At 22.8% G+C, this 27,694-nt stretch overlaps 2 protein-coding genes across 3 annotated transcripts in view; one reads left to right on the top strand and one right to left on the bottom strand.

Moving 5' to 3' along the window:
- Positions 1-9,720, bottom strand: part of LOC117174348 (general transcription and DNA repair factor IIH helicase subunit XPB) — a 56,303-nt gene extending 46,583 nt beyond the window's left edge. Inside the window, exons 1-5 of one of the 2 annotated variants that reach the window (XM_033363393.1) lie at positions 9,579-9,720; positions 9,260-9,306; positions 3,803-4,008; positions 504-614; positions 268-417 (exon numbers count right to left, since the gene is read on the bottom strand). In XM_033363393.1, the coding sequence (XP_033219284.1) occupies positions 268-417; positions 504-614; positions 3,803-4,008; positions 9,260-9,293 (501 nt within the window). In that variant the 5' untranslated portion in view covers positions 9,294-9,306; positions 9,579-9,720. The remainder of the gene's footprint in view (positions 1-267; positions 418-503; positions 615-3,802; positions 4,009-9,259; positions 9,307-9,578) is intronic. The other variant, XM_033363394.1, reaches the window with a different exon arrangement.
- A 212-nt stretch (positions 9,721-9,932) lies between these two features.
- The window catches only part of LOC117174668 (dnaJ homolog subfamily C member 7), a 32,475-nt gene continuing 14,713 nt past the window's right edge, over positions 9,933-27,694 (top strand). The window contains exons 1-6 of the mRNA XM_033363960.1: positions 9,933-10,169; positions 15,117-15,205; positions 22,409-22,533; positions 25,883-26,071; positions 26,198-26,316; positions 26,423-26,576. Of these exons, the coding sequence (XP_033219851.1) occupies positions 10,078-10,169; positions 15,117-15,205; positions 22,409-22,533; positions 25,883-26,071; positions 26,198-26,316; positions 26,423-26,576 (768 nt within the window). The 5' untranslated portion in view covers positions 9,933-10,077. The remainder of the gene's footprint in view (positions 10,170-15,116; positions 15,206-22,408; positions 22,534-25,882; positions 26,072-26,197; positions 26,317-26,422; positions 26,577-27,694) is intronic.

The raw sequence follows: 27,694 nt of genomic DNA, 5'->3' as shown, positions 1-27,694 counted from the left end.
AAATATAAACTATAACAGTTTTTTGTTGGGAATTCATCATTTTAGTTTGAAAATTAAACTATTATGTTAAAAATTTAATTATTTTGTTGAAAATTCAAGTACTTTGTTTTAAAAAAACCATCTTTCATAGTAAAAAAGACATTCTTTTGTTTAAAACAAAGTAATGATTTTGAAAATTTTAAATTTGTATCTGAAATACTAAAAATTACGCTCGGTAAAGGGGGGATAACAAACTTTTATAAATATTTTATAATTTAAATTACATACCTTTCCATATGAGAGGGTACAAATCCTTATAAACTCGACGATTCCATCAGGAATACTCGTTTTGCTTAATTTTTCTAAGTAATCAGTTATATCGTGAGTTTGAAGACCGACACTAACAGCTGCGTAGAGCGAATAAGCTGTTAATTTATACTGAAAAAAAAAACATATTACATTTTTAGTTTTGGTTCTTTTTATTTTTAATATAATTTTACTGAATGATAAATTAAATGAAGAACCTCATGAATGTATTTAGGACGGGCTACAGGTTCTGCAATTGCGACTAAAAAATCCTGAGCCTGTTTGTAAACTGGAGAAAATGATTCCAGAAAAATGTGTCCATTCGGTGCCTGAGGAGAGAATTTTATTTTTTTTATTGTGTTCCTTATAAGTGCGAATCTAGAAATTTTTTTAAATTTCAAAATTTAATAATTACTTGGTCGAAAGTTTAACTTCTATATCAAAAATTAATTTTCTTGTTTTTTAAAGATTGACAATTTCAATTGGAAATTCGACTGTTTGGTTGTAAAATAATCTCTTTGTTTGAAAATTTAATTATTCCATTTTTAGAAAATTAATATTCTTGGATAAAAAATCATCTATTGGGTTGAAATTTAAAATCTTGTTGAATTTTTTTTGTTAAAGATTGAAAATTTTATTTGAAAATTCATCTCTTTGGTTGAAAATTTAACTGCTTCGATCAAAACAATTTTTATTAAGAATTACTTTTTTTGTCTAGAAATGTAAAAATTTCATTATTGGTTTAAAGCTGATATTTTTATTGAAAATTTATCCCTGATATTTGAAAATTCAACTATGTTGTTGACAATTTATTTACTTGGTTAGAAATTTAACTTTTTCAGTTCAATTCAACTGTTTTTTATTTTAAATTATAATATTTTTTCGCTGAAATATATCAAATATAACATTTTTATGTTGAAAATTCATTTTTTTAGTTAAAATTGCATATTTTTGGATTGAAAATTAAACTGTTTTGTAGGAAATTCGACTTTTTGGCTTAAAAATTCAATCATTTGGATTTTTCTACAATCAAAATTATTGTTTTTCGGTAAAAATTGTACTATTCTATTTTTGAATAAAAAATGGATCTTTTTGAGACTAAAAATTCAACTACTTGGTTAAAAATGCATCCTTTTTTTGGTTGAATTGAACTGTTTTCTTTTTCAAATTAAAATCTTTTTTGGTTGGATTATTCATATTTTTAGTTAAAATTGCATATTTACGGTTCTGAAATTGAACTAATTTGTAGAAAATTCTTGTTTTTAGCTTAAAAATTATTATTTTTTTTAATTCAACTGTTAAAAAAATTTCTATATTGCATTTTTTTAAAATCCAACGATATTTGGTTAAAAAACCATCTTTTTAGTTACAATTGCATATTTTTGGGTTGGAAATTGAACTGTTAAGTAGAAAAATTGTATTTTTAACTAGAAAATTCCACAATTTGGTAGAAAATTCAATTTTTTGTTGTTGAAAATACGAGTGCTTTTTTAAAATTTCTTTTTCTGCATTTAAAATCATTATTTTTTAATAATGAATAATTTTTTTTCAATAAAAATGAAACTAATTAATTTTTGGTTAAAAAGTGATCTTTTTGCGACTAAAAATTCAACTACTTATTTAAAAATCCATATTTTTCGGTTGCATTAAACGGTTTTCTTTTTGAAATTAAAATTTTTTTGGTTTAAATAACTAATATTACATTTTTTACTGACAATTTGTCTTTTTATTTAAAATTGCATATTTTCGGGTTGGAAATTGAACTGCTTCGTAGAAAAATGGTCTTTTTAGCTTGAAAATTCCACAATTTGGAACAAAATTCAATTTTTTGTTGTTGAAAATATGACTGTTTTTTAAATCGTTTTTCTGCATTTAAAATTATTATTTTTTAATGAACATTTAACTATTATATTTTTGGTTATAATGTGATCTTTTTTTTGACTAAAAATCCAACTATATTTGGTTAAAAAAACATCTTTTTAGTTACAATGACATATTTTTGGGTTGAAAATTGAACTAATTTGTAGAAAATTCGTCTTTTTTGGTTAAATTAAACTGTTTTCTTTTTCAAATAAAAATATTTTTTGGTTGGAATCTCAAATATTACATATTTTTCCGATAAATCATCTTTTTAGTTGAAATTGCATATTTTTGGGTTAAAAATTGACTGTTTTATAGAAAATTCGTCTTTTTAGCTTAAAAATTCAACAATTTCGTAGAAAATTCAATTCTTTTTTTTAATTTGACTGCTTTAAAAAAAATTGTTTTCATACATTAATTTTTTTTCAATGAAAATGCAACTAATTAATTTTTTGTTAAAAAGTGATCTTTTTGCGACTAAAAATTCAACTACTTGGATAAAAATTCATATTTTTCGGTTGCATTAAACTGTTTTCTTTTTCAAATTAAAATATTTTTTGCTTGTAATATCAAATTTTACCTATTTTGCTGATAAATCATCTTTTTAGTTAAAACTGCATATTTTTGGGTTGAAAATTGAACTGTTTCATAGAATATAAACTTATTTTCAATTCAAATGCTTTATAAGAAATTGGTTTTTTTACGTAAGAAATTATTCTTTTTTAGTACAAATTTTACTATTCCATTTTTCGTTAAAAAATGATATTTCTTTGATTAAAAATTCAACTATTTCGTTAAACATGTTTTTTTTTTAATTAATCTTTTTTGGTCGAAAATCTATTTTTTGCTGAAAATAGAACCGTTTAGTTAAAAATTGATCTGCTTTGATCAAGGATTCAATTATTTTGTTGAAGATTTGTCTTTTTTGATTAAATTTTTTTTTTTTAATAAAAGCATTTTTTGTTTAGAAATTCAAATATTTGGTAAAAAATCTATATATTTTGTTGAAAATTGGTATATTTTGAGAGAAAATTAATCTTCTCGGTTAAAAATTCCACTGTTTCGCTAAAAATGGAAGTATTTTGTTGAAAATTTCTTTTTTGTGTTAAAAACTAATTTTTTAGCTAAGAATTTATTTATTATTGTTTGAAAATGATTTTTTTAACTTCATATTTCTGGATTGCAAGTTCAAATGTTGTTTTTTATAGAAAATTCCTTTTTTTATTCACAAATTAATATTCTTTAATAAAAATTTAACATATATGCATTTTTGGTTGAAAATTGATCCTTTTAGTTTAAAATTTGAACTATTTTGTTCAATATTGACGTATTTTGTTGTGAATTCTTCTTTTAGGGTCGAAAATTAATTTTCTTGGTTGAAAATTCATAATTTTTTACTAAAAGTTTTACATTTTTGATAAAAAATGTTTTGTCTATTGACTGAAAAATCTTTGTTGAGGATTCAAGTATTTTTCTGAAAATTCGTCTTTTTTGGTGCGATTCAAAAGTTTCTTAATTAAAATTAAAATCTTTGCTTTTCTGGATCCGCCCTCGGTTCCTTATAAGTAAACACACACACACACACACAAAGATATATGTAGTAATTTTTAAAATAAACTTTATATGATAAATTGATAGAATTTATTGAAACACTTACGACCCACAAGGCTCTAGATGAATGATCAGGTTTGAGTGACATTTGACTTCGGTAATCTTTTGCCCCAAATTCATCTTCAGGTGCAGGTTCCTGTTTTTCAATATCATATTTTGCTGCAGCCGGAATAGCTTCTGGTTCTCCTCCATCAGGCGTATTTTCATCGTAATCATCATAATCTTCCTTACTCTTTTTTGCAACACGCTTATCTGAAAATAAAAGTTTAAGCAATTAACCCTTAAAGGGCACACTGGGTGTAAAACACCCAGCGACTTATTTGCGCTTTAACAAAACGTATCAAACTCAAGAAAATGGAACATATGGTGCCAGATTAACAAATGTCATGAAAACCTATTTTTCTATGTCATTTTCACATAATTTTGATTTCTATCGTTTTTATACGCAGTTTACGATCAATAAAATTGTTTAATCATGCAAAGTGCGGTATTTCATTTTTCATTGAATTGAAGCTTTTATTTTTTAGAATAAATATCTCCTTTGGAACGAACCCTTTAAGACTAATTTCATTTTTGAAGAGCCGTATCTCGGAAGTATTCAAGTAAGGTTTTAAGTAAAAATATCGAAAACTTAAAAAGTTATGAATATTAGAGTGTAAGAAGTCATTTTTTAAATTTTTTTCCAAAAAGGATTTTTTTTAACTAGTGTAAATTTCAAAAACTGTTATAAAACCTTTTCCTCCTTAAACTAGATAGATTAAACATCATTAATTGATTTTCTTGTAAAAAACTATCCAATACCGTCGATACAGTACACGTTTGAATACACTTGGGTGATTATCACCCAGTATGCACGGGAAATAGGGTGATTTTTCAAGAAATTAGGGGGGGGGGTGAATTATTTTCAATAAAATTATTAACAATATGATACCATTTTTTAACCGAAAAATATTAATTTTAATTAAAATACTCAATTATAAACCAAATAGTTGAATTTTCTAACGAGAAAATTTTTTTACCCTAAAAATACGAATTTTCAACGAAATAGTTACATTTTTAACCGAAGAGATGAATTTTCAACTAAAATGATTAACCTTCTACTAGAAAAAATAGTTTTTAGTCAAATAGTTAAATTTGCAGCCAAAAAGATGAATTTTCAATCAATAAGGATAATTTTCTACAATAAAAGATGAATGCTATAGTTAGTTATAAAATAGTTATATTTTCAGTTTAAAAAATTTATTTTTACCAACAAAAAAAAATTTTCAACCCAAATTATTTTTAAGTGAAACCAAAAACTGTTGGATTCAACTGAAAAAGACGAATTTCAAATAAAACAGTTGAATTTGTAAACAACAAAGAATAAATTTTAACCAAGAAGGTTAATTTTCTTCCATAAATTTTAACTAATTAGTTGAATTTTCAATTAAAAAAGATCAATTATTTACAAGAAATAGAAAAGTTACATTTTCAGTTTTAGTTATTAATTTTTAACAACAAAATTTTTAACCAGAAATTTAATATTTACCTAAGTATTTATATTTTTAATTGAAAAATATGGATACTCAACTAAAAATGTAGTAATTAATATATTGGAAACAACGCATATTTTTATTTTGAATTAAAAATAGTTGAATTCAACCGAAGAAAAATGTAATGGCTGATATTCGAACAAAGACATATTTTTATTTTAAATCAAAAAACTTTCAACCCAAAAAGTTAGTTGAATTTTTTATTAAAAAAGATCAGTATTTAATAAAAAATAGAATAGATACATTTACAGTTTAATTTATTAATTTATAAACAACGAGATGAATTTAAAAAAAATTCGTTTTAACAGGGACATTCAAGAATTACACAAACAGTTGAATTTCCAAACAAAAAAGACAAAGTATAATAATAGTTCAATTTTCAACCAAAGATGTGAATTTTCAAATAAATTGGTGAATCTTCAGTTAAAATAGTAAAACTTTCAATGAAAATATTAATTTTTAAAAATTGAAAAAAATAATTTTCAACCACAAAAATTATTTTTTAACTAAAATTATGAATCTTTAAATGCATTATTTAAAAAAAGAGGAAATGTCAACGACAAATTTAATTACATAGTAGTCAACTACATAGTTGAATTTTCAACCAAGAATTATTTCAGTTGTATTTCCAACAACAAAAATTAATTTTCTACCCAAAAAAATTGATTTTCAATAAAAAAAGGCAAAACTTAAAAAAAAAAGTTTAATCCTCAACAAAAACAGATTTATTTCAACAAATAGTTGAATTTTTGACCAAAAAAATGTAATTTTTAACCATGAAGAATTATTTTCTACCACAAAATAAAAATAAAGTTACATTTTCAGTTTTTATAATTAATTTACACAAAATGAGATTTTTAAACCAAATTTACAACTATAGCGATCAATCTTCAAAAACAAAAGATTTTAAAATTTAAAAAAGTTCGATTTAACCAAGGAAAAAATAATTTTTCAAAAAAATAGTTGAATCCTCAAGCAAAACATATTAGTTTTCAACCAAAGAATTCAATTATCAACCAAATAGTTCAATTCTTAATCAAGTAATAGAATTTTTTAATCAATAAATCATTTTTAATCATTTCTTTCATTTTTTATTTTTATTTTCATTTTTTCATTTTTAATAATCATTTGATCAATTTTAATCATTTTTAATCAATAAAGATAAAATTTTTATTCAAAAAAGATAAATTTTCAAAATAATGAGACAAATTTTCAACAAAATATATGAACTTTCAATAAAATAGTTGAATTTTCAAAAAAAAAAATTGTTAAATTTTTAGCAGAAAGATGTATTTTCAACTCAATTGACTATTCTTTGAATGCAATAATTAAACTTTTAGTTACAAATTTTATTTTCTTCCCAAAAAGATGAATTCTCAACGAAAAATGTATTAGTGAATATTTTAACCAACAAATATTTTAATTTTCAATTAAAAACAGTTGAATTCAAGAAAAAGAAGAAGAATTTGGAACAAAATAGTTCAATTTCCAACTAAAGAGATCAATTTCTAACTAAAATGTTGAATCATCAGTTTCATTTTTTAGCCAAAAAGATTAATTTTCAACGCAAAATGTAATAATTGATATTTTAAGCAACACATATGGTAATTTTAAATAAAAAACAACTGAATTTAATTTAAAAAGAAGAATTTCCAAAAAAGCAGATGAATTTTCAAACTAAATAGTGGAATTTTCGAATAAATTGATGAATCTTCAACTGAGATATTTCAATTTTTAGTTACAAAAAATTAATTTTTAGTCCAAAAAATATGAATTCTCTACGAAAAATATAACAGTGAATATTTCAATTTCAAATGAAAAACAGATGAATTCCGCCACAGAAGATTTCGCAATAAAATAGTTCAATTTTAAAACAAATAGTTGGTTTTAATTCTCAACCAAAACAGATGAATTTTTAGCCAAACAGTTACATTTCTAACCAATAAAGATAAAAATTTCATCAAAAAAGATGAATTTTCAAATTAAAAGGACGAATTTTTAATAAAATACATGAATTTCCAATAAAAAAACTTGAATTTTCTACCAAATAATTTTCAATTTTTAGCAAAAATATGAATTTTCAAATAAATTGATGAACCTTCGACTGAAATAGTTAAATTTTCAATTTAAAAATTTATTTCCAACCCAAAAAAGATTAATTCTCGACGAAAAATGTATTAGTGGATATTTCAAGCAACATATATTATAATTTTGAATTAAAAACAGTGAAATTAAATGATAAAATTAAGAATTTCCAACAAAACAGTTGAATTTTTAACAAAATAGTTTAATTTTCTTATTATGCGGTTTTTCTTAATGCCGATTGGGCAATTGGAAAAACTCGAAGGAAGAAATGACGAATTTTTTAATTAAAAAAAGTTGAATTTACAACAAAGAGATATGCATTTTCTACAAAAATAACTAAATTTTCGACTAAAAAATACGAGATTTCAACAAAATAAGTTAACTTTTAACTGAAAATAATAAATTTTCTAGCAAAAATAGAGAATAGCTAAATATTCATTAAGAAATATTTTTTGAAACAAATGGTTGAATTTTCAACTTAGAAGATGAATATTCTAGCAATAAAATACAAATCTTCAACAACATAGATGAATTTTCAACTAAAAAGATTAAATGTCTATTAAAACAAATTAATTTGTAATAAAAAAACTAATTTTCAAACAAAAAAAATTAATTTTCAACCAAAAAGATTAATTTCCTACAAAAAAATAATAATTTGTAAAAAAATAAATAAATTTTTAACCAAATGTTTTCATTTTTGATGTAATTTTCAAACTAATAGTCAAATTTTTATTCACAAAAAGATTTATTATCTACAAAGAAAAATTCAAAATTTAGATTAATTATTAACTAAAAAATAGATTTGCAATGGAAAATAGAATCGTTCAATTTTCGTTAAAAAATAAATTTTCAAGCAAGTAAAATAAATTCGTAACGAAATAGTTCAATTTTTAACTAAACAAATTAATTTTCTGCCAAAAATATTATTGTCTATAAATAAAAAGAACAAAAGATTTAGTTCAATTTTTCCTTTGAAAAAAAATTGTCAATAAAAAAACTAATTTTCAAACAAAAAAATTCAACCAAATATTTTAATTTTTAGTAGAATTTGTAAACTAATAGTTCAAACTCTAACCAATAAGGGTAATTTTTTACAAAAAAGATCAATTTTCAACAAAATAGATGAATTATTTATCTAAAAAAAAATAAATCTGCAATAAATAATAGAATAGTTCAAATAGTGTAATTAAATTTTCAGTTCTAAAAATAATTGTCTATATAAAAAAAATTCAAATAAAAAAAAATTAATCATTGACGAAAAAGATTAATTTTTTACCAAGAAAAGAATTTTAATTTAGAGAAATGTTTTTAAGCAAATAAATACTAAACTAATTAATTTAATTTTTAATCAAACAAATTAATTTTCTACTCAAAGATTAAATATATATACAAAAAATTTTATACAAAATGTTGATAAATGTTTATTTTAAAATTGCCAATACAAAAAAAATAAAAACTAATTTTCAACCAAAGAAATAAAGTTTTAACCAAAAAGACTAATTTTTTACAAAAAAAAAAAAGATTAACTTTTAACAATATACATGAATTTTTCACAAAAAATTTTAATTTTTAATTAGATTATCAATCGAATATTAATTTTCTAAAAAAAAAGAATAACTTTTAAATGGTGAATTAGTCACCAAGAAAATTAATATCTTACCACAAAAGACAAAGTTTCAAGAAAATGCAGAATTTTTCTACAAAAAAATAAATTTCAAGAAAATACATAAATTTGCAACCAAATATTTTAATTTTTAATGAAATTATAAACCTAATAATTGAATTTTAAAATTGAAAAAATTAAAAGAGTGTGAAGTCTGATATTCGAAACATATTTAAATACAAATTTGACTTTTATCAAACAAAAGAATACATTTTAAAAATACCTGCTTCTTTCCTGAATCTCTTTGGAGGTCCCATTTTCTCTATAGTCCTAAAATTTAATAAATATATTTAATACAAATCCTGCAAGACATAAAAAGTTTTGGAAAATACTAACATTAAATATCATTAAAACCACGAATAAAAACATAAATATAAGGAAACCATTAGTTCTGAATAACCAAATTTAGTTTCTCTTTCCATTTTACTTTATATCAAATTATGTCATTTCAAGCAGCGTAATTAACAATAATAAATTAAAGCCGCTTCAAGTCATGCGTGTATTATTTATAGGTTATATAGTTTAAAAAAATGGTTTCTAACCTTATCAAAAGAATGAAGAAAACCTCTAATTAACATAAAAATAGATCCTTTCCAGCATTCTCAATTCAAAAAGAAGAACACATCAAATAATCATAACTACAAGCCAAAAACTTCTAACAAAATCCACATTCCACGCATTTGTGTTTGCTACTAATTTTGACAGATGTCAAAATTCCTTATATAACCTCCGATTTTCCTGGAAACGTCGTGACTCGAATTGCTATTGGTCAGTTAAAAGGAAAATGACCTGGAAAAAGTCATGAGAGCCAATAAAAACACAGAAAACGGGAAGTTTCTACAGGGCTTTAAGACCCCTTTTAGGGAAACAGGAAAAGCTCAATTAGTCACTGTTTTGACAAGTTCGTGTCCTTTTTCATGCCAATTTGCAGCGACCTGCAGCTGCCAAATTGTAGACGAAAATAAACGTTTTTTCGGGAAAAAACTCTTGTTTTTCGACTGATTTCGTGAATGCTATTAACAGTTCTTAGTGATCTCTAAAATGGAAAACATGGCAGATGAAGTGGCGAGCATTAGTGAAACCCCAACAATAGACACAACGGAGCCCAGTGCGTCATCCCCAGAGGCAGAAGTGTAAGTTTGGAGCATTACATTCAATCAATTTTATACCAAATATAGAAATTTTAAATCAATTTCCGAGGAGTTCGTCCTACATAACCTAACATTCTGGATTATTCCACTTTTCATGTATCCATTGTATACCCTGCCAGAGTCAGATTTCTATTTTAAAAACTGTCAAGAACACTTTTACATTTTAGATTTCTTAAATTCTGAACAAAATATTAGGATTTGACCATTTTCGTGGATTTTTTCTTTTTGTGGTGCAATATTTTAAGACCCGTTGCACGACCTAGTCTGACTGCATTTCGTAAACAGTAGTCTGATAACTGTAAAATGAAAATACAAAGCAAACGTGTCATTTACTTTTGGTCGTTTTATTCTTCGGAAAATATTTCAAATGTTTTCAAGAAACTTCATCCTTTTCTTTTTTTTAAGTTTGTTTAAATATTTAACTGTTTTGTTGGTAATTATTTTTATTTATTTTCTGAAAATTGAACGTCTTGATTGAAAGTTAACTACTTTGTTTGAAAATTATTTTATTGTTTGAAGATTTAACTATATTTTATAAAAAATTGTATTTTTGTTGAAAATGATTATTTTTTTAAATTGAACATGTATTTAACTATTCCATTTTTTCTGGAAATTGATAGTTTTTAGTTGAAATCTTAACTATTACATTTTGCCTAAAAATTCACCTTTTTTCGATTGAAAATGATCTTTTTGGTTAAAAAAGATAGAAATTGGTTAAAATTTTGTTTCTTTCTTTTTTAAAAATCTTTCTTGGTTAAAATTTCTTTTTTTGAAAATTCATCTTTTTTGGGTTCTAGTTCTAGTAATTTGTTGGAAAATGAATTACTTTGTTTAAAATTGATTTTATTGATTAAGGATTTAACTATTTTTTTGAAATTTTTTTTTTTTTGTTTGTTACAAATTCGTCTTTTTGGTTTGAAAATTCAAAATTTTGGTTAAAAGTCATCGTTTTCTTTATTTAAAAATTCATCCTTTTCAATTAAGTCTACTGTTATATTTTTGGTTTAGAATTGCTCTATTTTGTTTAAAACTTTTACTATTTGTTCAAATTCAAATTTTGATAAAAAATGGTGTTTTTTGTTGAAAATTATTTGTTTTAACTGACTGTTTAAATGTTTCGTTTTTGACTGAAAAAATGATATTTTTCATTTGAAAACTCAACTGTTTCATTTTGCCTAAAAATTCACCTTTTTTGGTTGAAAATGATCTTATTGGTTAAAAATTAAGGAATTTGTTCAAAATTTTGTTTCTCTCTTTTTGAAAAATCTTTCTGGGTTAAAAATTCTTTTTTTTTTAATTCACCTTTTTTGTGTGAAAGTTCAAGTAATTTGTTGAAAAATGAATTACTTTGTATAAAATTAATTTGATTGATTATGGATTTAACTATTTTGTTGAAAATTCTTTTTTTTTTGTTTGTTAAAAATTCGTCTTTTTAGTTTGAAAATTCAACAATTTTGGTTAAAAGTGATCCTCATTAATTAAAAAGTCTACTGTTATATTTATATTTTTCTATTTTTGGCTGAAAAATTATCTTTTTGGATGAAAATTCATGAATTTGTTAAAAATTTTGTTTCTTTCTTTTTTGAAAAATCTTTCTGGTTTCAAAATTTGTCTTTTTTATTAGAAGATTCATCTTTTTCGAGTAAAAGTCCCTCTAATTCGTTACTTTGTTTAAAATTAATTTTATTGATTGAAGATTAACTATTTATTTTAAAAAACATTTTTTTTAATTCGTCTTCTTGGGTTCAAAATTCAAAATATTGGTTAAAAGTCATCGTCTTCTTTATTTGAAAATTCATCCTTTTTAATTAAGAAGTCTACTGTTTATATTTTTGGTTTAGAATTTATCACTTTTGTTTAAAACTTTTACTATTTATTTAAAGATTCAACTGTTAACAAAAATAATCTTTTTTCAGATGAAAATTTTTTTTTTGTTTGAAAATTATTATTTTAACTAAATATTTAACTATTAAATTTTTAGCTAAAAATTGATAGTTTGTAGTTGAAGATTCCCATATTGCATTTCGCCTAAAAAATGCACCTTTTTTGGTTGAAAATTCGATTATTTTGGTCAAAAATTTCACTATTTTGTGGAAATTGATCTTCTTGGTTAAAAATTCCTAAATATGGTAAAAATTCTGTTCAATTACTTTGTTGAAAAATAATTTTATTATTTGAAAATTTAACTATATTTGAAAAAATGGTTGTTTCTCTGCTGAAAATTATTATTTTTAATCGAATATTTAACTATTCCATTTTTGCCTAAAAATTAATAATTTTTACTTGAAAACTCAACTTTAACATTTTTCCTAAAGAATTCACCTTTTTTGCTTGAAAATTCAATTATTTATGTAGGAAATTCCACTATTTGCTTGCAAATGAAATTCTTCGTTAAAAATTCAGGAATTTGTTTTAAATTTTGTTTCTCTTTTTTTAAAAATCCTTCTGTGTTAAAAAAATCGTCTTTTTTATTTGAAAATTCATCTTTTCTGGGTGAAAGTACCACTAATTAGTTGAAAGTTGAACTAGTTTGTTTAAAATTAGTTTTATTGATTGAAGATATAACTGTATCAGCTTTTAAATTTTTCGTTCAGAATTAATCTTTTTTGTAGATGAAAATTCAACTAATTGTTTGAAAGTTGTACTAACTTGTTTTAAATTAAATTTTTTGTTGGATTCAAATTCATTTTTCAGATTGAAAATTAACTATTCCATTATCGGGTAGAAAATTCAGCTGTTTTGTACAAAAATTCTTTTTTTTTTTTTGAATATTGAACAATTTGGTGGAAAATTTGCCTTTTTTATTCAAAACAACTAAAATATTACGTTTTTTGTTGCGAATTCATCTTTTTTGTTGAAGATTCATTCACTTGCGTAAAAGTGTAACTAATTTGTTAAAAATGTAATTTATTTGTTCCAGGTTGAACTATTTTGTTGCATTTTTTTATTTTGAATATTCTATTATTTTGATAGAAAACATTTGGTTAAAAATGATTTTTTTTTAATTCAAAAATTTGATTGAAATTTTCTTTCTGTCTTTTTTTTTTAAATCTGTCTTAGTGAAAACTTCGTCCTTTTGGTTTGAAAAATAATCTCTTTTGGTTTTATTCTTTTATTTTTTTTATTTAAAAATGCAACTGTTTGGTTAGAAATTTATTTGTTTCGTTTGTAGATTTAACCATTTTGCTTAAAATTTGTCTTTTTTCTTTAAACTCAACTGTTTTTTTTTTTTTTTTTTTTTTTTTTTTTTTTTTTTTTTTTTTTTTTTTTTTTTTTTTAATTAAAATATTAGATCTTTTGTTGAAAATTGATCTAATTTGCTAAAGTTGATTGTATTTGTTTGAAAATAACTTTTTTTAATTGAAAATCCATATTTTATGTTTGAAAATTCAACTGATTTGTAGCAAATTCGTCTTTTTTACTTAATAATTTCATATTTTGGTTGGGAATTCATCTATTTGGCTTCAAAATTCAACAATTTGTTTGACATTTTTTTTCTTGACTGAAAAATCTTTCTTGGTTGAAAATTCGTCCTCTTATTCTTTATTTTTTTGTTTGAAATATCAACTATTCCATTTTTCATTGAAAATCGCTCTTTTTTATTTGAAAATTCCAAAATTTGGTTGCAAATTAAATGTTGTATTTGAACATTCTTATTTGTATGTTGAGCATTCAACTATTTGGTTGAAAAATCAACTATTTTGTTGAAAAATTAATTATGTTTTTGACAATTCAATTATTTTTCTAAAACTTTAATTATTTTATTCAAAAGTTGTGCCTTTTGCTTGAAAATTCAACTGTTTAGTTGATAACTATTTTTTTTTAAATTCAACTGATTGACTAAAAATTAAATTTTTTTGAAGATTGAATTATTTTGTTGAAAATTTTGTTTGGTTAAAAATGTAACTGTTTTTGGCTAAAATTGAATTTTTTATGTTTGAAAATTCCACTATTTTCTTTTCGGTCGAAAATTATGTTTTTTTTGTTTGACATTTTTTTCAGAATACTTTTAAGGTTATCATGTCAAAAAAGAATTTTTTTTTCGAATTATTGTGAAACATGACCTCCTTCGATTCTGAATTAATGGAACTTTTTCATGTTAAAAGTCTTCTTTTTGAGAACATTAAAAATGTGTAAAATATTAATTTGTCGTGATGAAGAACTTCGCACTGATCAAAAGTCACTTTTGATAGTCAAAATTGTCCAAATTCAATTACCCTATTGTACTAAATAAATTCTAGAATGAAATATATTTTAGATACCAAGCGGTACTATTTTTTTAAATAGATGTGAGTATGAAGAGGGAAAAATTGTTTAATTTAGTAATTTATGCATGAAATAAAATTTTTTAATGGTAACCTCAACTAACCTGAATATTCGAAATTTTCATTTAATGCACAAATTATGAATGTAAACAGTTTTTCCCTCTGTATACATACTTTTATTTAAAAAAGGAGTAATGCCCAGTAGTTAAAAATATTTAATGCTAATATTTATTGAGTAAAATAAGGCAATTGAATGTTAAAAAATCGAATTTTGGGGCGTTTTTATAATTAATTTGAGATTTCCATTTAGTTAATTGCTGGTAAAAGAAGAATACGCGAGGCTTGAATTCCTTAAGACGATGATTTAATTTACATTTTGAGTATTCGCATTATAATTATGATGCTATCAACAGTCGATCAGACCTTTAATATTTCGTAAGTCGGTTTTTATTTTCGTTCTTTTTCTCTATTTTGAATTGTATTTTCGTTACGCCTGATCAGTTAACTATTAATTTTTTATATCCTTATGTAATTGTCTATTTAATTCCTTCTAGTTAAAAAACAATTTTATTAAAAATAATGTTCTTTTTCAAACTATTCCATGTCCTGAAAACTTTCCGTATGATAAATTCGATTAAAATATGGAATACTTCCTTTGTTTTAGATTGGCTGAATTGAAAAAGGAAGAGGCTAATAAATTTTACGTAACGAAGGATTATAAAAAAGCTTTGGTAGGCTACAGTGAAGCCATCGGTAAGTATTAGTGAGCAGAAAATGAAAAAAGTGACAATTCCACCTAGATTTAATATTAGGTTTTGATTATTTTAATAATTTTGGTCGATTTAGAAAAGTCATTTTTACATTATCTACACCGATTTTTTCAGATTATCTCAGTTTCCTATAACTAAATCATGACTTATTGTTGAATGTTTATTATTTTGCATTAAAAGGAACATTTTTTTTGCAAATTTTTCCTCTGTGAGATTATTTTCGCTTACTTATGTTTGATAATCGAGCTGATGAATTGCAAACAAACAAAAACAACCATTTTCTCAATAAAAAAAATGGAATTATCACGTTTTATTTAATTGGGAAGGGAATTTTTAACATGAAACGGAAATTTTTAAAAAGAATTATAATCGGGCTTTAGAAGAAAGGAATTTAAAAAATCCCTGTTTCCAGTCAGAATTTTTCACAATTTGAAAGTTATAATTCGAAAGTAAAAAAATATATATTCCTAAATTTTATAATAAAAAATTCGGTTTTATTGTTCGTTGGGAATTTATTTTTTTAATTAGAAATTAAACCACTTGATTAAAAGTTTACAATCTATTGTTTAAAATTATTTGGTTGAAGTTTCATCATTTTAATTTAAAATTAATCTCTGGTTGAAAAGTGTAACTGCTTTGTTGAAAATAAATTGTCTCAACTGTTAATTTAACTATTCCAGTAAAAAATATAAAACTGTTTTGCTGAAAATCCGTTTTTGTTTTTAACAGAAAATTTAACCTGTGGAAATTCACCTATTTGGTTGACAATTGATATTTTTTATTTAGAAATTAATCTGTTTCAAAATTGATGCACTTTTTGAAAAATGGCGCCTTTTTTGTGGAAATTTATTCTTTGTTTCTCAAAATTCATCAGTTTGGTTGAAAATTAATTTCTTTAGCTGAAAATTTAAATTTTCCAATTTTACTGGAAAATTGAAAGTTTTCTAGTTCAAATTTTAACAATTTGGATGAGAATTTGTCTTTTTTAATTAAAAATTCTACTATTTCGATGAAATCCACAACGTTGGTTAAAAAAACGATTTTTTTGTAGAAATTTATATTTATTTTTAAAATCTAATTTTCCTGTTTAAAAATTCTTCTTTCTGATTATAAATTCAAGTATCCCACTTAAATATTTATCATTTATGTTGAAAAAAATCTTGGTTTAAAATTTAGCTATTCCAGTTAAACATTTACAATTTCAAATGTAAACTCATCACTTTGTTTAAAAATGTAACTATTTTTTTTAAAGTTAGTTTTTTTTTTTTATGAAAAGTAATTTTTTTAGCTGATAATATAACTAATTCCAATTTAAAATTTAATAGTTTTAGTTGAATATTGATCTGTTTCGTTAAACTTTGATTTATTGAACATAAAATTTAATTATTTAACTTATGGTTTACAATTTATGTTTTTTAGTACAAATTAACTTTTTTGGGCGAAAATTCAATTATTTCAGTTGAAGATCCATTGTTTTAGTTCAAAAGTTTTATATTTGGTTTAAAATTAATTTTTTTAACTAAAAAGGTAGCTAGTCCATTTTCGGTTGAAAATTGTTATTTTTTTAGTTAAAAATTCAACTATTTGGTTTAAAAATTTTCTTCTTTATTTAAAAATTAAAATATTTCATTAAAAAATTATGTGTTTTGTTGAAAAATTGTATTTTTGGTAGAAAATTAATCTTTTTATTTGAAAATTAATTTGCTTGTTTAATAGTTCAACTATTTGGTTAAAAATTGATATTTTGCATTTAAAAATTAAACTATTTGTTTGAAAATGTATGTGTCATCATTTTATTTGAAAATTTAATTGTTCCATTTTTAGTTGCAAATTGGTCTTTTCTTCTTAAAAATTAAATAATTTGGTTGAAAAACTGTCTTTTTCAGTTGAAAATTCAACTATTTCATTGAAAAGGTCGCATATTTTGTTACAAAAAAAATAGTTTTAAAGTTAATCTTCTTGTTTAAAAATTCTTCTTTTCGGTATTCTAGTTAAATATTTATAATTTTAGTTAAAAATTCATCGTTTAGGTTAGAAATCAAATTATTTGGTTGAAAGTTAAATTCTTTTGTTAGAAATTAATTTGTTTGGGTTTGAGATTGATCGTTCTAAATGAAAATTCACCACTTTAATTGGAAAATCAGCGATTTTATTGAAAGTTTTGTTTCTTTGGATGAAAAGAAATTTTTGTTGCCAAAAATTGAAAATTCCGTAATTTTAGCTAAAAATTCATTCCTTTGGTTGAACATTAATTTTTTGACTAAAAATTGATTTATTTAGTTTTTGGTTGAAAAATTATCTTTTTTCGTTGAAAATTCGTCTTTTTTTTGTAAAAATTAATCTTCTTGGTTAAAAATGAATGAAGATTTTTTTTTAAAGTTAGTTGTTTTGTTGTTCAAAATAATTTTTTTAACTGAAAATACAACTTATTCCAAATGAAAATTCAATAGTTGTATTTGAAAATAGTTTAAAAAAAAACAGAAACTCAACTATTTGGTTAAAAATTGATATTTTGCTTTTAAAAGTTAAAAAATTTGTTTGTAAACTTATGTTCTTTGTGTAAAGTTATTCTTTTTTTTTTTTATTAGAAAATTAATCCGTATGATTGAAATTCACCGTTTTTGAATGTAATTCAACCAGTCGTTTTTTTTTGTTGAAAACTGATCTTTTCTAGTTCAAAATTCAACAATTTGGAAGTTCAACAGATTGAAAATTCATTACTTTGGTTGAAAAATGTGCTGTTTGTTTAAATAATTGTTTTTTCTTTGGATGTTTTTTGGTTGAAATTTCTCATTTTATTTTTAACTAAAAATGTAACTATTATTACAGTTGAATATTTCATATTTTTAGTTTAAAATTGATCTCTTTAGCTGAACATTCATTTTTTGACTAAAAATTAAATAATTTAATTCTCGGCTGAAAAATTATTTTTTTTAGTTAAAAATTCATTTTTTTTTGTTGTGGAAATTAATCTTTTTGGTTGAAAAATTAATCATTTCGGTAAAAACTTGAATTATTTGAGTTAAAGACTCAGTTGAAGATTCATTGTTTTAGTTGAGAACTCTTATGTTTGGTTTAAAATTAATTTTGTAAGCTAAAAATGTTACTATTGCATTTTCGGTTGAAAAATATTATTTTTTTAGTTAAAGATTCAACTATATCGTTAAAAATACACATATTTTGTTTAAAAATTGTATTTTTTGATAGAAAATTAATCTTTTTGATTTAAATTTGAATTATTCCAGTTGAAAATTCATAATTTTATTTGAAACTTCACCACTTTGTTTAAAAATGTAACTATTTTTTTGAAAGTTAGTTTTTTATTGAAAGTAATTTTTTTAACTGAAAATATAACTGATCGCAACTGAAAATTCAATAGTTGTAGTTGAAAATTCATTTGTTTCGTTAAACATTATTTTTTTGAAATTAAAATTTAATTATTTAATTTATGATTTACAATTTATTTTTTTTAGTAAAAATCAATTTTTTTGTTTGAAAATTCAACTATTTCAGTTAAAGATTCATTATTTTAGTTTAAAAACTATATGTTTGGTTGAAAAATAAATATTTTTAAATAAAAATGTTACTATTCCGTTTTAGGTTGATAATTAGAAACGCAACTATTTGGTTAAAAATTGATATTTTACTTTTAAAAGTTAAGCAATTTGTTTGAAAATGTATGTACTTTGGGGAAAATTCATTTTTCTTTGTAGAAAATTAATTTTTATTCTCGAAAATTCACCTTTTTGGCATGAATTCAACTATTTCAGTTGAAGATTAATCATTTTAGCTGAAAGTTCATAAATTTGGTTGAAAAATAATTACTTTAACTACAAATTTAACTATTCCATTTTTGGTTGCAAATTGATCTTTTGTCGTTCAAAATTCAACAATTTGGATGTGAATTTGTTTTTTTTTATTGAAAATTGAACAACCTCGTTGAAAATTCACGTATTTTGTTCAAAAATCGATTTATTTTCGTAGAAAATTATATTTTTCTTTGAAAGTTATTTTTTTGTTTAAAAATTCTTCTTTTCGGTTAACAATGCAAGTATCCTAGTTAAATATTTATAATTTTAGTTGAAAATTCATCTTTAGTTTGGAAATAAAATTACTTGGTTGAAAGTTAAACTCCTTTGTTAAAAATTAATTTTGTTTTGTTGAGTATTCATCGTTTTATTTGAAAATTCATTACTTTGGTTGAAAAATGAGCTGTTTCAGGGTGGGCGCTGGACCGGGAAACCGGGAATTTTTTTAGACCGGGAAAAACCGGGAAATGACAGTGAATTTATTTTTCGACCGGGAGTTTTACCAAATTTGTAGAATAAAAATTTTGTCCAACTTTGATTTCAACCGTTTTTAAGTAGTTGAATTTGTATGTTTTTCAATTATGCTATTATTTTGCTTGCAATTCGTAATTCAAAATTTGTTTACTTTAAAAATTTTGGATTAAAAATTTTTATTTTTAAGCTTACATTTTTAATTTAAAGAATTTTTAAATGCTTTCTTAAAGACTTGAACAAATAAAAAATTCAAGCCTTTGATTTTGAAAATTTTTGATAAAAAACATTTTTATTTAATAAATCAATATATTTTTTAATTTATCTGTACTTTGAGCAATAAAAAGTGAACAAAAACGATTTGACAAAACGATTTTAAACCAGTTCAAAATTTAAGAATTTTCAGATTTTAACGTTTAAACTTAAGTGGTTTCAATTTGAAAGTCTTAGTCATTAAACAAATGTGAACGTGTGACTGAAAGTTTATAAACTAATTTCAACTTAAAAATGACTTGATAATAATATATTCTTAATTAAAGGATTTTATTAAATTAAAAATATTGTTTCAGTCTAAAATATTCAATTTTGTACCCAGTCAATTTAAAATTTTTAATTAAAAAAAAAGATTTATTATTGAATATTTTGCAATATTTGAATTTTTATTTAAGACAATTAAATTGAAAACAAATATTTAAAGGTAAAGAATCTTCAACTGAATTGTTTGACATTGAAAGCCTGGAATCGTTAAAATTTCGAAGAGCCTTTAAACTTTGAACGTTAAAATTTTAATTTTTGTATTTGAAAAATGCCTAATTTGTAACTGAAGTTTTTAAATTTTGATGTATAATTTACAAATGAAAATTCGTAGAAAAAATTTGAGTAATTTTAAGAGATATTTTGGAATTTTAAAAAGATAAAAAATTATTATGCAAATTTTAGAAAGTTTTCCTAAAATCTTCTAGAATCTTTTTTGAAAATTTTGTTTAAATTTTTGAAATACTTTTTAAATATTCTCTTTAAATATTTTTTCATAATAAAAAGTTATTTTTAGTTTTCCTGTGAATCTTAAAAAAATGTTTTTATTCTTTTGAAGCCTTTCACAATTCTCGAAAAGAATCTTAACTTTTTTGTTTAAAATCTGCGAAAATCTACATTTTGTTTTATATTGGGCTATCATTTCAAGTTCTACATTAAGTTTGAATCTTTTCAAAACTTTTACATGTCTCTTAAAATTACTCAAAGTTTGCCTCCAAGTAATAAATGTTCAATTGTTATTTATAGATCCAAATGGTAAAGAAATTTTCTAAAATTTGCAAGATTTTTTGAAAATTGTAGAAAAAAAAATTCAATTAATTTGGACAGCTATTTAGAAGTTCTAAACATTTTTTCCAAAATAATTTAAGATTTAAAACCAATTTAAAACAACTTCTAGATTATATCAACCCTGGGAAATGACCGGGAATTTATTTCGTCCTTTAAAACAGCCACCTTGCGTTTGTTTGAAAAATTGTGTTTTCTTTGGATGTTTTTTGGTTGATTTTTTTTAAAGTGAAAGTGTAACTATTATTCCAGTTGAATATTTCATAATTTTAGTTAAAAATTCATCTCTGGTTCAACATTATATTTTTTACTAATACATTGAATTACTTAATTTTCGGCTGAAAAAATAAGATTTTTAGTTGAAAATTCATCTTTCCTGGTGGAAATTAATATTTTTCGTTGAAAATTAATCGTTTTAGTCAAAATAATAATTTAATCCATCTTTCTGGTTTAATTCCATAGTTGAAAATTCATCCGTTTGCTTAAAAATTTTTTTTTTTTTAATAACAATTTCATTATTTAAGTTTCAGTTGAGAATTGATCTTTTTTAGTAAAAACCGATTTTTCTATTTGAAAATTCAACTATTTCAGTTGAAGATTCATTGTCTTAGTTGAAAATTCATCTGTTTGTTTTAATATTTAACTAATATAGTTGGACTCATCATTTTAGTTGAAAATTCATATATTCGTATATTTTACTTATAATATTCAATTTTCGATTTAAAAATTATCTTTTTTTATTTAAAAGGTCGTCTTTTTCGATGAAAATTAATCTTCTCCATTGAAAATTCATCTGTCTTCGGCTTTATGGTAGAGAATTAATATTTTTGTTTGAAAATTTAATTATTTCAGTTAAAACCAATTTTTTTAAACTAATAATGTTACTATTCCATTTTCGGTTAAAAATTATTTGTTTATTTCAAACTATTTGGTTGAAAATTCCTCTTCTTTGATAAAAAATTAAACTATTTCCTTAAAAATTCACGCATCTTGTTGAATAATTTTATTTCTTGGTAGAAAATTATTCTTTTGATTTGAAAATTAATGTTCTTGTTTAAAAGTTTATCATTTTGTTTGAAAGTTCAACTATTCCAGTTGACGATTCATAATTTGATTCGAAAATTCGTCACGTTGGTATCAAAATATAAATATTTTGTTGAAAATCCGGTTTTTGTTTGGTTGAAAATTATTTTTTTTTCAATTAAAAGTTTTAAATATTAAATTTTTGGTTAAAAATTGGTATTTTCTTTGTGCAAAATTTAAATGTTTGCATCAAAATTAATTTATCTTGTAATTTTTTGATCTGTCGTGTTAGAGGATGTTTAGAAATAACGTCATGAATGAAAATAAATGTTTGCGTTTTTCGGAAAATATGAATACGTTACTTTTAGTTAACCGGGAAAAATGAAAAAGTTGAATGGGAAACATCGGGAAATGACCTGGAATTTGAAATCGCCACGCTGAGATTTAATATTTTAGAACAGATATGATATTAGTAATCATCTTTTAAAGACAGTTTTCTAGAATTCAGAAGTACAAATCTAAAATTCTTGAATGAAAAGAAATTATCTTGTTTTATTTTTCAGAATTATGCCCCAACGTAGCAAGATATTATGGCAATCGGTCAGCATGTTACATGATGTTGGGCCTCTATCGAGACGCCTTAAAAGATGCTCAAAAATGCATCGAATTGGACCCGAAATTCATCAAGGTAATTCAGTTTTTAAATATAAATTATTTAATTCTTCAAGACGGTCGGATTTTTTTTCAGGATGGCCCATTTTGACTGGGAATTTTATTAATTTTTAAAATAAATGTCTTATCTAATCACTTTAAATATCACAAATTTCAGATACATGATATAATGTTTCAATTTTTAAATTTTACTAAAAAAATTTTCAATTTTAAGTCTTCCTTTTTAAACATATATCTGAAGAATTTTAAAATGCAGTTTTAAAGACTTGAACATTTAAAAATTAAAAATGTTTGAGTTAAATTTTGTTTGGATAAATACGAGTACTGACATTTTAACAATAAATTGATAAATTATAATTATAAAATATTTTTAATTTTTAAACAATTTCCAATTAATATATTCATAATTAAATGCTTTTATTTAGTTTTAAATCCTATTCAAATATTGTTTCAGTCTAAAATATTCCATTTTGAACCCATTCAATAAAAAAATTTTGAATTAAAATCTTTTTTTTTTTTTGGTAATGTTCATCAATATTTGACTGTTTATGGAAAATATTCAAAATTCAACAATTTAGTTGTTCCATTTGACAAGTTTTTAATTTGTAAGTGAATTTTGATTTTTCATGTACAAATAATTATTATTAAAAATTATTAATTTTAAACGACCTTATAATAATTCAATGTAAAAGGATTCATGTATTAAAACATTATTTAAATTTCAGAATTATAATTTTAGAACAAAGAAAAAAAATATTGGTATTTAATTTTTTCCGAATTGGAAGAGGATTCTTTTTTCACATTTTTATTTAGTTTGAGGCGAGGAAAATTTAGTTTTTAATTTTTGTTGAATTGACAGAGGGACATTTTTATTTTGTATCGAGTTCGAGAGGAGGAATTTTTTGTCTCAATTTTTTATAAATTCTAAGAAGTATAATTTCTTTTGTTTTGGATTATTTATGTTAGTTGGAAATTCATCTCTTTTTGTCTAAAATTTTACTATTTTGTTAAGAAAATTTTTATTACTAAAAATTCATTTTTTTAACTGAATGTTTAACTTTTGAAAATTTGGGTTGAAAATTTACCTTTTTAGCAAAAAATTTAAAATGTTGTTTGAGAATTCAAGTATTTTGTTTAAAATTCGTCTTTTTTTTTTAGAAAATAATTTTTTCTTTTGATAAAATTCGTCATTTTGATTAGAAAACTTATTTGTTTTGCTAGAAATGTCATCTCTTTTAGTTGAAATGTCACACTATTGCATTTTTTTTGTTGATAATTTATCATTTTAGGTTGGAAAATCAATATTTGGTTAAAAATTCAACTATTTTGTTGAAAATTCAACCCTTTAGATGTAATTTAATATTTTTCTTTGAAAATCCAACCATTTGATTGAACATTCACCTTTGTAGGTAAAAAATTTAAGTATTTTGTTGAAAACTATTTTTTTTTTAAATTCAACTGTAGTCTAAATCTTAAAATTACTTGGTTTAAAATGCAACTGCTTTCGCTTAAAGTTGAATCTTTTTTGTTTGAAAATTGAACTCTTCGGAAAAAACAATTCTTTGTTGAAAATTAATTCTTTTACTGTAAATATAACTATTTAATATTTGGTTGAAAAATGATCTATAGTTGAAAATTTCGACCTTTTTGGTAAAAATTAACCTTCTGGGTTGAAAATTAATCGTTTTATTGGAAATTTAATGATTCTAGTTAAAGACTTATCATTTTAGTTAAAAATAAATTTTTTAACTAAAAATTTAAATATTCAAGTGTTGTTTGACAATTTAGCTTTTTAATTTAAAATTCATGTATTTTCTATCAAATCCATCTGCTTTGGTAAAAATGAATCTTCTATTCCATTTTTGTTTGAAACTGTATCTTTTTTAGTTTAAAATTCAACTATTTTATTGAAAATTCATCTTTTTGATTGAAAATTAGAAATTTTTTAGTTGAAAATTCAGCTATTTGTTTAAAAATTGATCTTTTTCAGTTGAAAATTCAACTGTTTGATTGAGAATTAATGTATATTTTTTTCAATCATCTTGTTGAAAATTCATCTTTTTGGTTGCAAATTTTTTTGTTTTTTCTTTAGTTGAAAATTAAATTTTTTGTTAAAAATTCATATATTTTTTTTAAAACAAGCATTTTTGGTAGAAAATTTCATTATTTCTTTTTCGGTTGAAAAATGATCTTTCTTAGTTCAAAATTTAGCTATTTTTTGGAAAAATTATCTTTTTCAGTTGAAAATTCAACAGTTTGATTGAGATTTAATGTTTTTTTTTTAAATCGTCTTGTTACTAGAAAATTCATCTATCTTTTTGAAAATCCAAAGTTCAGTTTGAAAATTTAGTAATTTGAAGCGGTTTCAATTGAATTTAATATAGTGTCCACATTACTTGACCTATTATTTATTTATTATTAATTATTTTCACATTATTTACCTATTATTTTACCTATTTTTACCAGTGCAATAATTATTTATGTTTTTTTGTATTATTTAATTAATCTATCCTGCTAAAATATTTACTAATAACTTATAATAATTATTAAAACCCTAGAAACTAAAAAAAACCATTATTTATAATAAACTCGTTCAAAATTATACCTAAATAAAACTTGGAATATCAGGGAATTATTTTTCTATGACTTGAGTAGACACCCTGGAATTAGAAGGTATAAAATGTTGGTTATTTATTTATTTTTTAATCTTAATAGGCCATTTTTCTGATTAGTAATTTTATTGGGTTGAAGGTGGGAACTTTTTATTTTCAATGTTTTTTTTTTTGTATTGGAAGAGGGAAATTTAGATTTTAAATGTTTTCGGAATTGGAAGAGGGACATTTTTTTTATTTTTGAGATTTTTTTCGAGTTGGAAAAAGGAATTTTTTTCTCTTATTTTACCTAAACTGGTTGAGGAATCTTTTCATTTTGAATCTTTTATCGAGTTAAAACAATTTTGGTTATTAATTGTTTATATTTTTCTGAATTAGAAAAGAAAAATTTTTATTATTGACATTTTTATTATTGATATTTTTATTGAGTATTTTTTGTACAAAAAAAAAATAATAAAAATTTGGTATTTTGAACATTCAGATGAAAGGGGGGAACTTTTCAGTTTCAGCTGAGTACTGAACTGGACGAAAGATTTGTTTTTATTTTAAACATTTTTATTTTAATTAAACTATTGAGCGTTTAAGAAAATAGGAATTAAACACTTTTTGAGCTTCAGTTTAAAAAGTTTAAAATTCAAAAAAAAAATTCACCGTCAGCCTGTTTATATTTTGAATATTAAAAACGTATTGTCGAAATTCACATTTTGTAAAATTGTTTGAGGAAGTGGTTTTCCAAAATCTTTTGCTTTCCAGGCGTATTCTCGAGTAGTAAAATGTTCCTTAATCCTCGGCGATGTTGTGAACGCTGAAACTGCATTAAATAAATTAAAAGAGTTCGACCCCGCTGGAACTTCAGTTCTTGCTGAAAAAAGAGATCTGGAACACCTGCGAAGATTTCTCGTTGAAGCTGAAGCTGCCTACGCAGCCAAAGATTACCGAAAAGTAATTAATTTTTACTTAATTACTTACTTTTTAATTAATTACTTACTTTTTAAATCAATTAAAAGTCTAATTTTACTTTCGTGTATAAAAAATGGTTTTTAATTTTAAATTTAATTAAATTTTCAGGTTGTTTATTGCATGGACCGTTGTTGTGATGTGAGCACAAGCTGCCCAAGATTTAAACTAACAAAGGCTGAATGTTTAACATTTTTAGGAAGATACCAGGAGGCCCAGGACATTGCAAAGTAACTTTCTTTTTATATATATATATTTTTTAGGGCCTTAAAAACCCCTATTAAATTAGCTTATCTCACTGATTTGAAATTTTGCAAATTATTTTTTGTTTTCCAGCGACGTTTTACACATCGACAAGCAGAATGCAGATGCAATTTACGTTCGTGGCATGTGCTTGTACTATCAAGACAATATCGATAGAGCTTTCTCTCATTTCCAACAGGTTCTTCGACTTGCGCCCGATCACGGAAAAGCACTTGAAATATATAAGGTACGTATCCAATAAGTATTTTAATCGAAATTTCAGTCTTTACATCCTAAAATACTCTGAAGGCAGAGTAAATGGGATACGAATTTTAATATTTTTCTATATTTCAAGAAATTTTCAAGAGCTTTAAAACGTTCCAAGGGATTTGAAAATATTTCCCAAGGATTTTAAATGTTTTAGGGTATTTTAACAGATTTGAAAGAAATTTTTAATAGATTTTATTAATTTTTAAGGGATTCGAGAGGATCTTAACATATTTAAAAGAAGTTTTTTTAAGGTGGTTTTAAAAAGTCCAAGGAATTTTCAAGAGCTTAAAAAAGTTTTAAGAGTATTTAAAAGACTTGAAATGACTTCAAAGGATTAGAAATATTGTAGGACATTTTAAATGATTTCAAAGAATCTTGAATAGATTTCAGTAATTTTAGGGTATTCGTAAGGATTATAAATATTTTAGGGTATTTTTTAAAACTTCTAAAAAATTTTTAGTAACCTTAAAAAGTTTCAAAAGATAAGGAACATTTTAAGGTACTTTAAAAGATTGGAAGGACTTTTTATTAGATTTCTATAAATTTATGGTATCTAAAAGGATTTAAAAAATATAAGGTATTTTTCAAAATTCAAAACGATATATTTTTAAGGTAGTTTTAAAACTTCCAAGGAATTTTCAAGAACCTAAAAAAGTTTTAAGAGATTTTAAAAGACTTGAAAGAATTAGAAACATTGTAAGGTATTTTAAAAGATTCCAAAGAATCTTCAATAAATTTCAATAATTTTAAAGGATTTTGAAGATTTAAGGGTATTTTTTAAAATTTCCAAGAAATTTTAATGATTTTTAACAAGTTTCTAAGGATTATAAGTATTTTAGCATATTTTAAGGTACTTTAAAAGATTGGACAAAATTTGTATTAGATTTCTATAATTTTAAGGTATTTGGGAGGATATAAAAAATGTAGGGTATTTTTAAAAATTCAAAAGGATATATTTTTAAGGTTTTTTTTTAATTCAAAGGAATTTTCAAGAGCCACACAGTTTCGAAGGATTTTAAATATTCTAGGGTATTTTAACAGGTTTGAAAGAATCTTAAATAAATTTAATTAATTTTCAGGTATTTGTAAGGATTT

This window comes from Belonocnema kinseyi, chromosome 6, assembly GCF_010883055.1.
Source record: "Belonocnema kinseyi isolate 2016_QV_RU_SX_M_011 chromosome 6, B_treatae_v1, whole genome shotgun sequence".
NCBI lineage: Eukaryota > Metazoa > Arthropoda > Insecta > Hymenoptera > Cynipidae > Belonocnema > Belonocnema kinseyi.
This window is presented reverse-complemented; position numbering and strand designations above follow the sequence as displayed.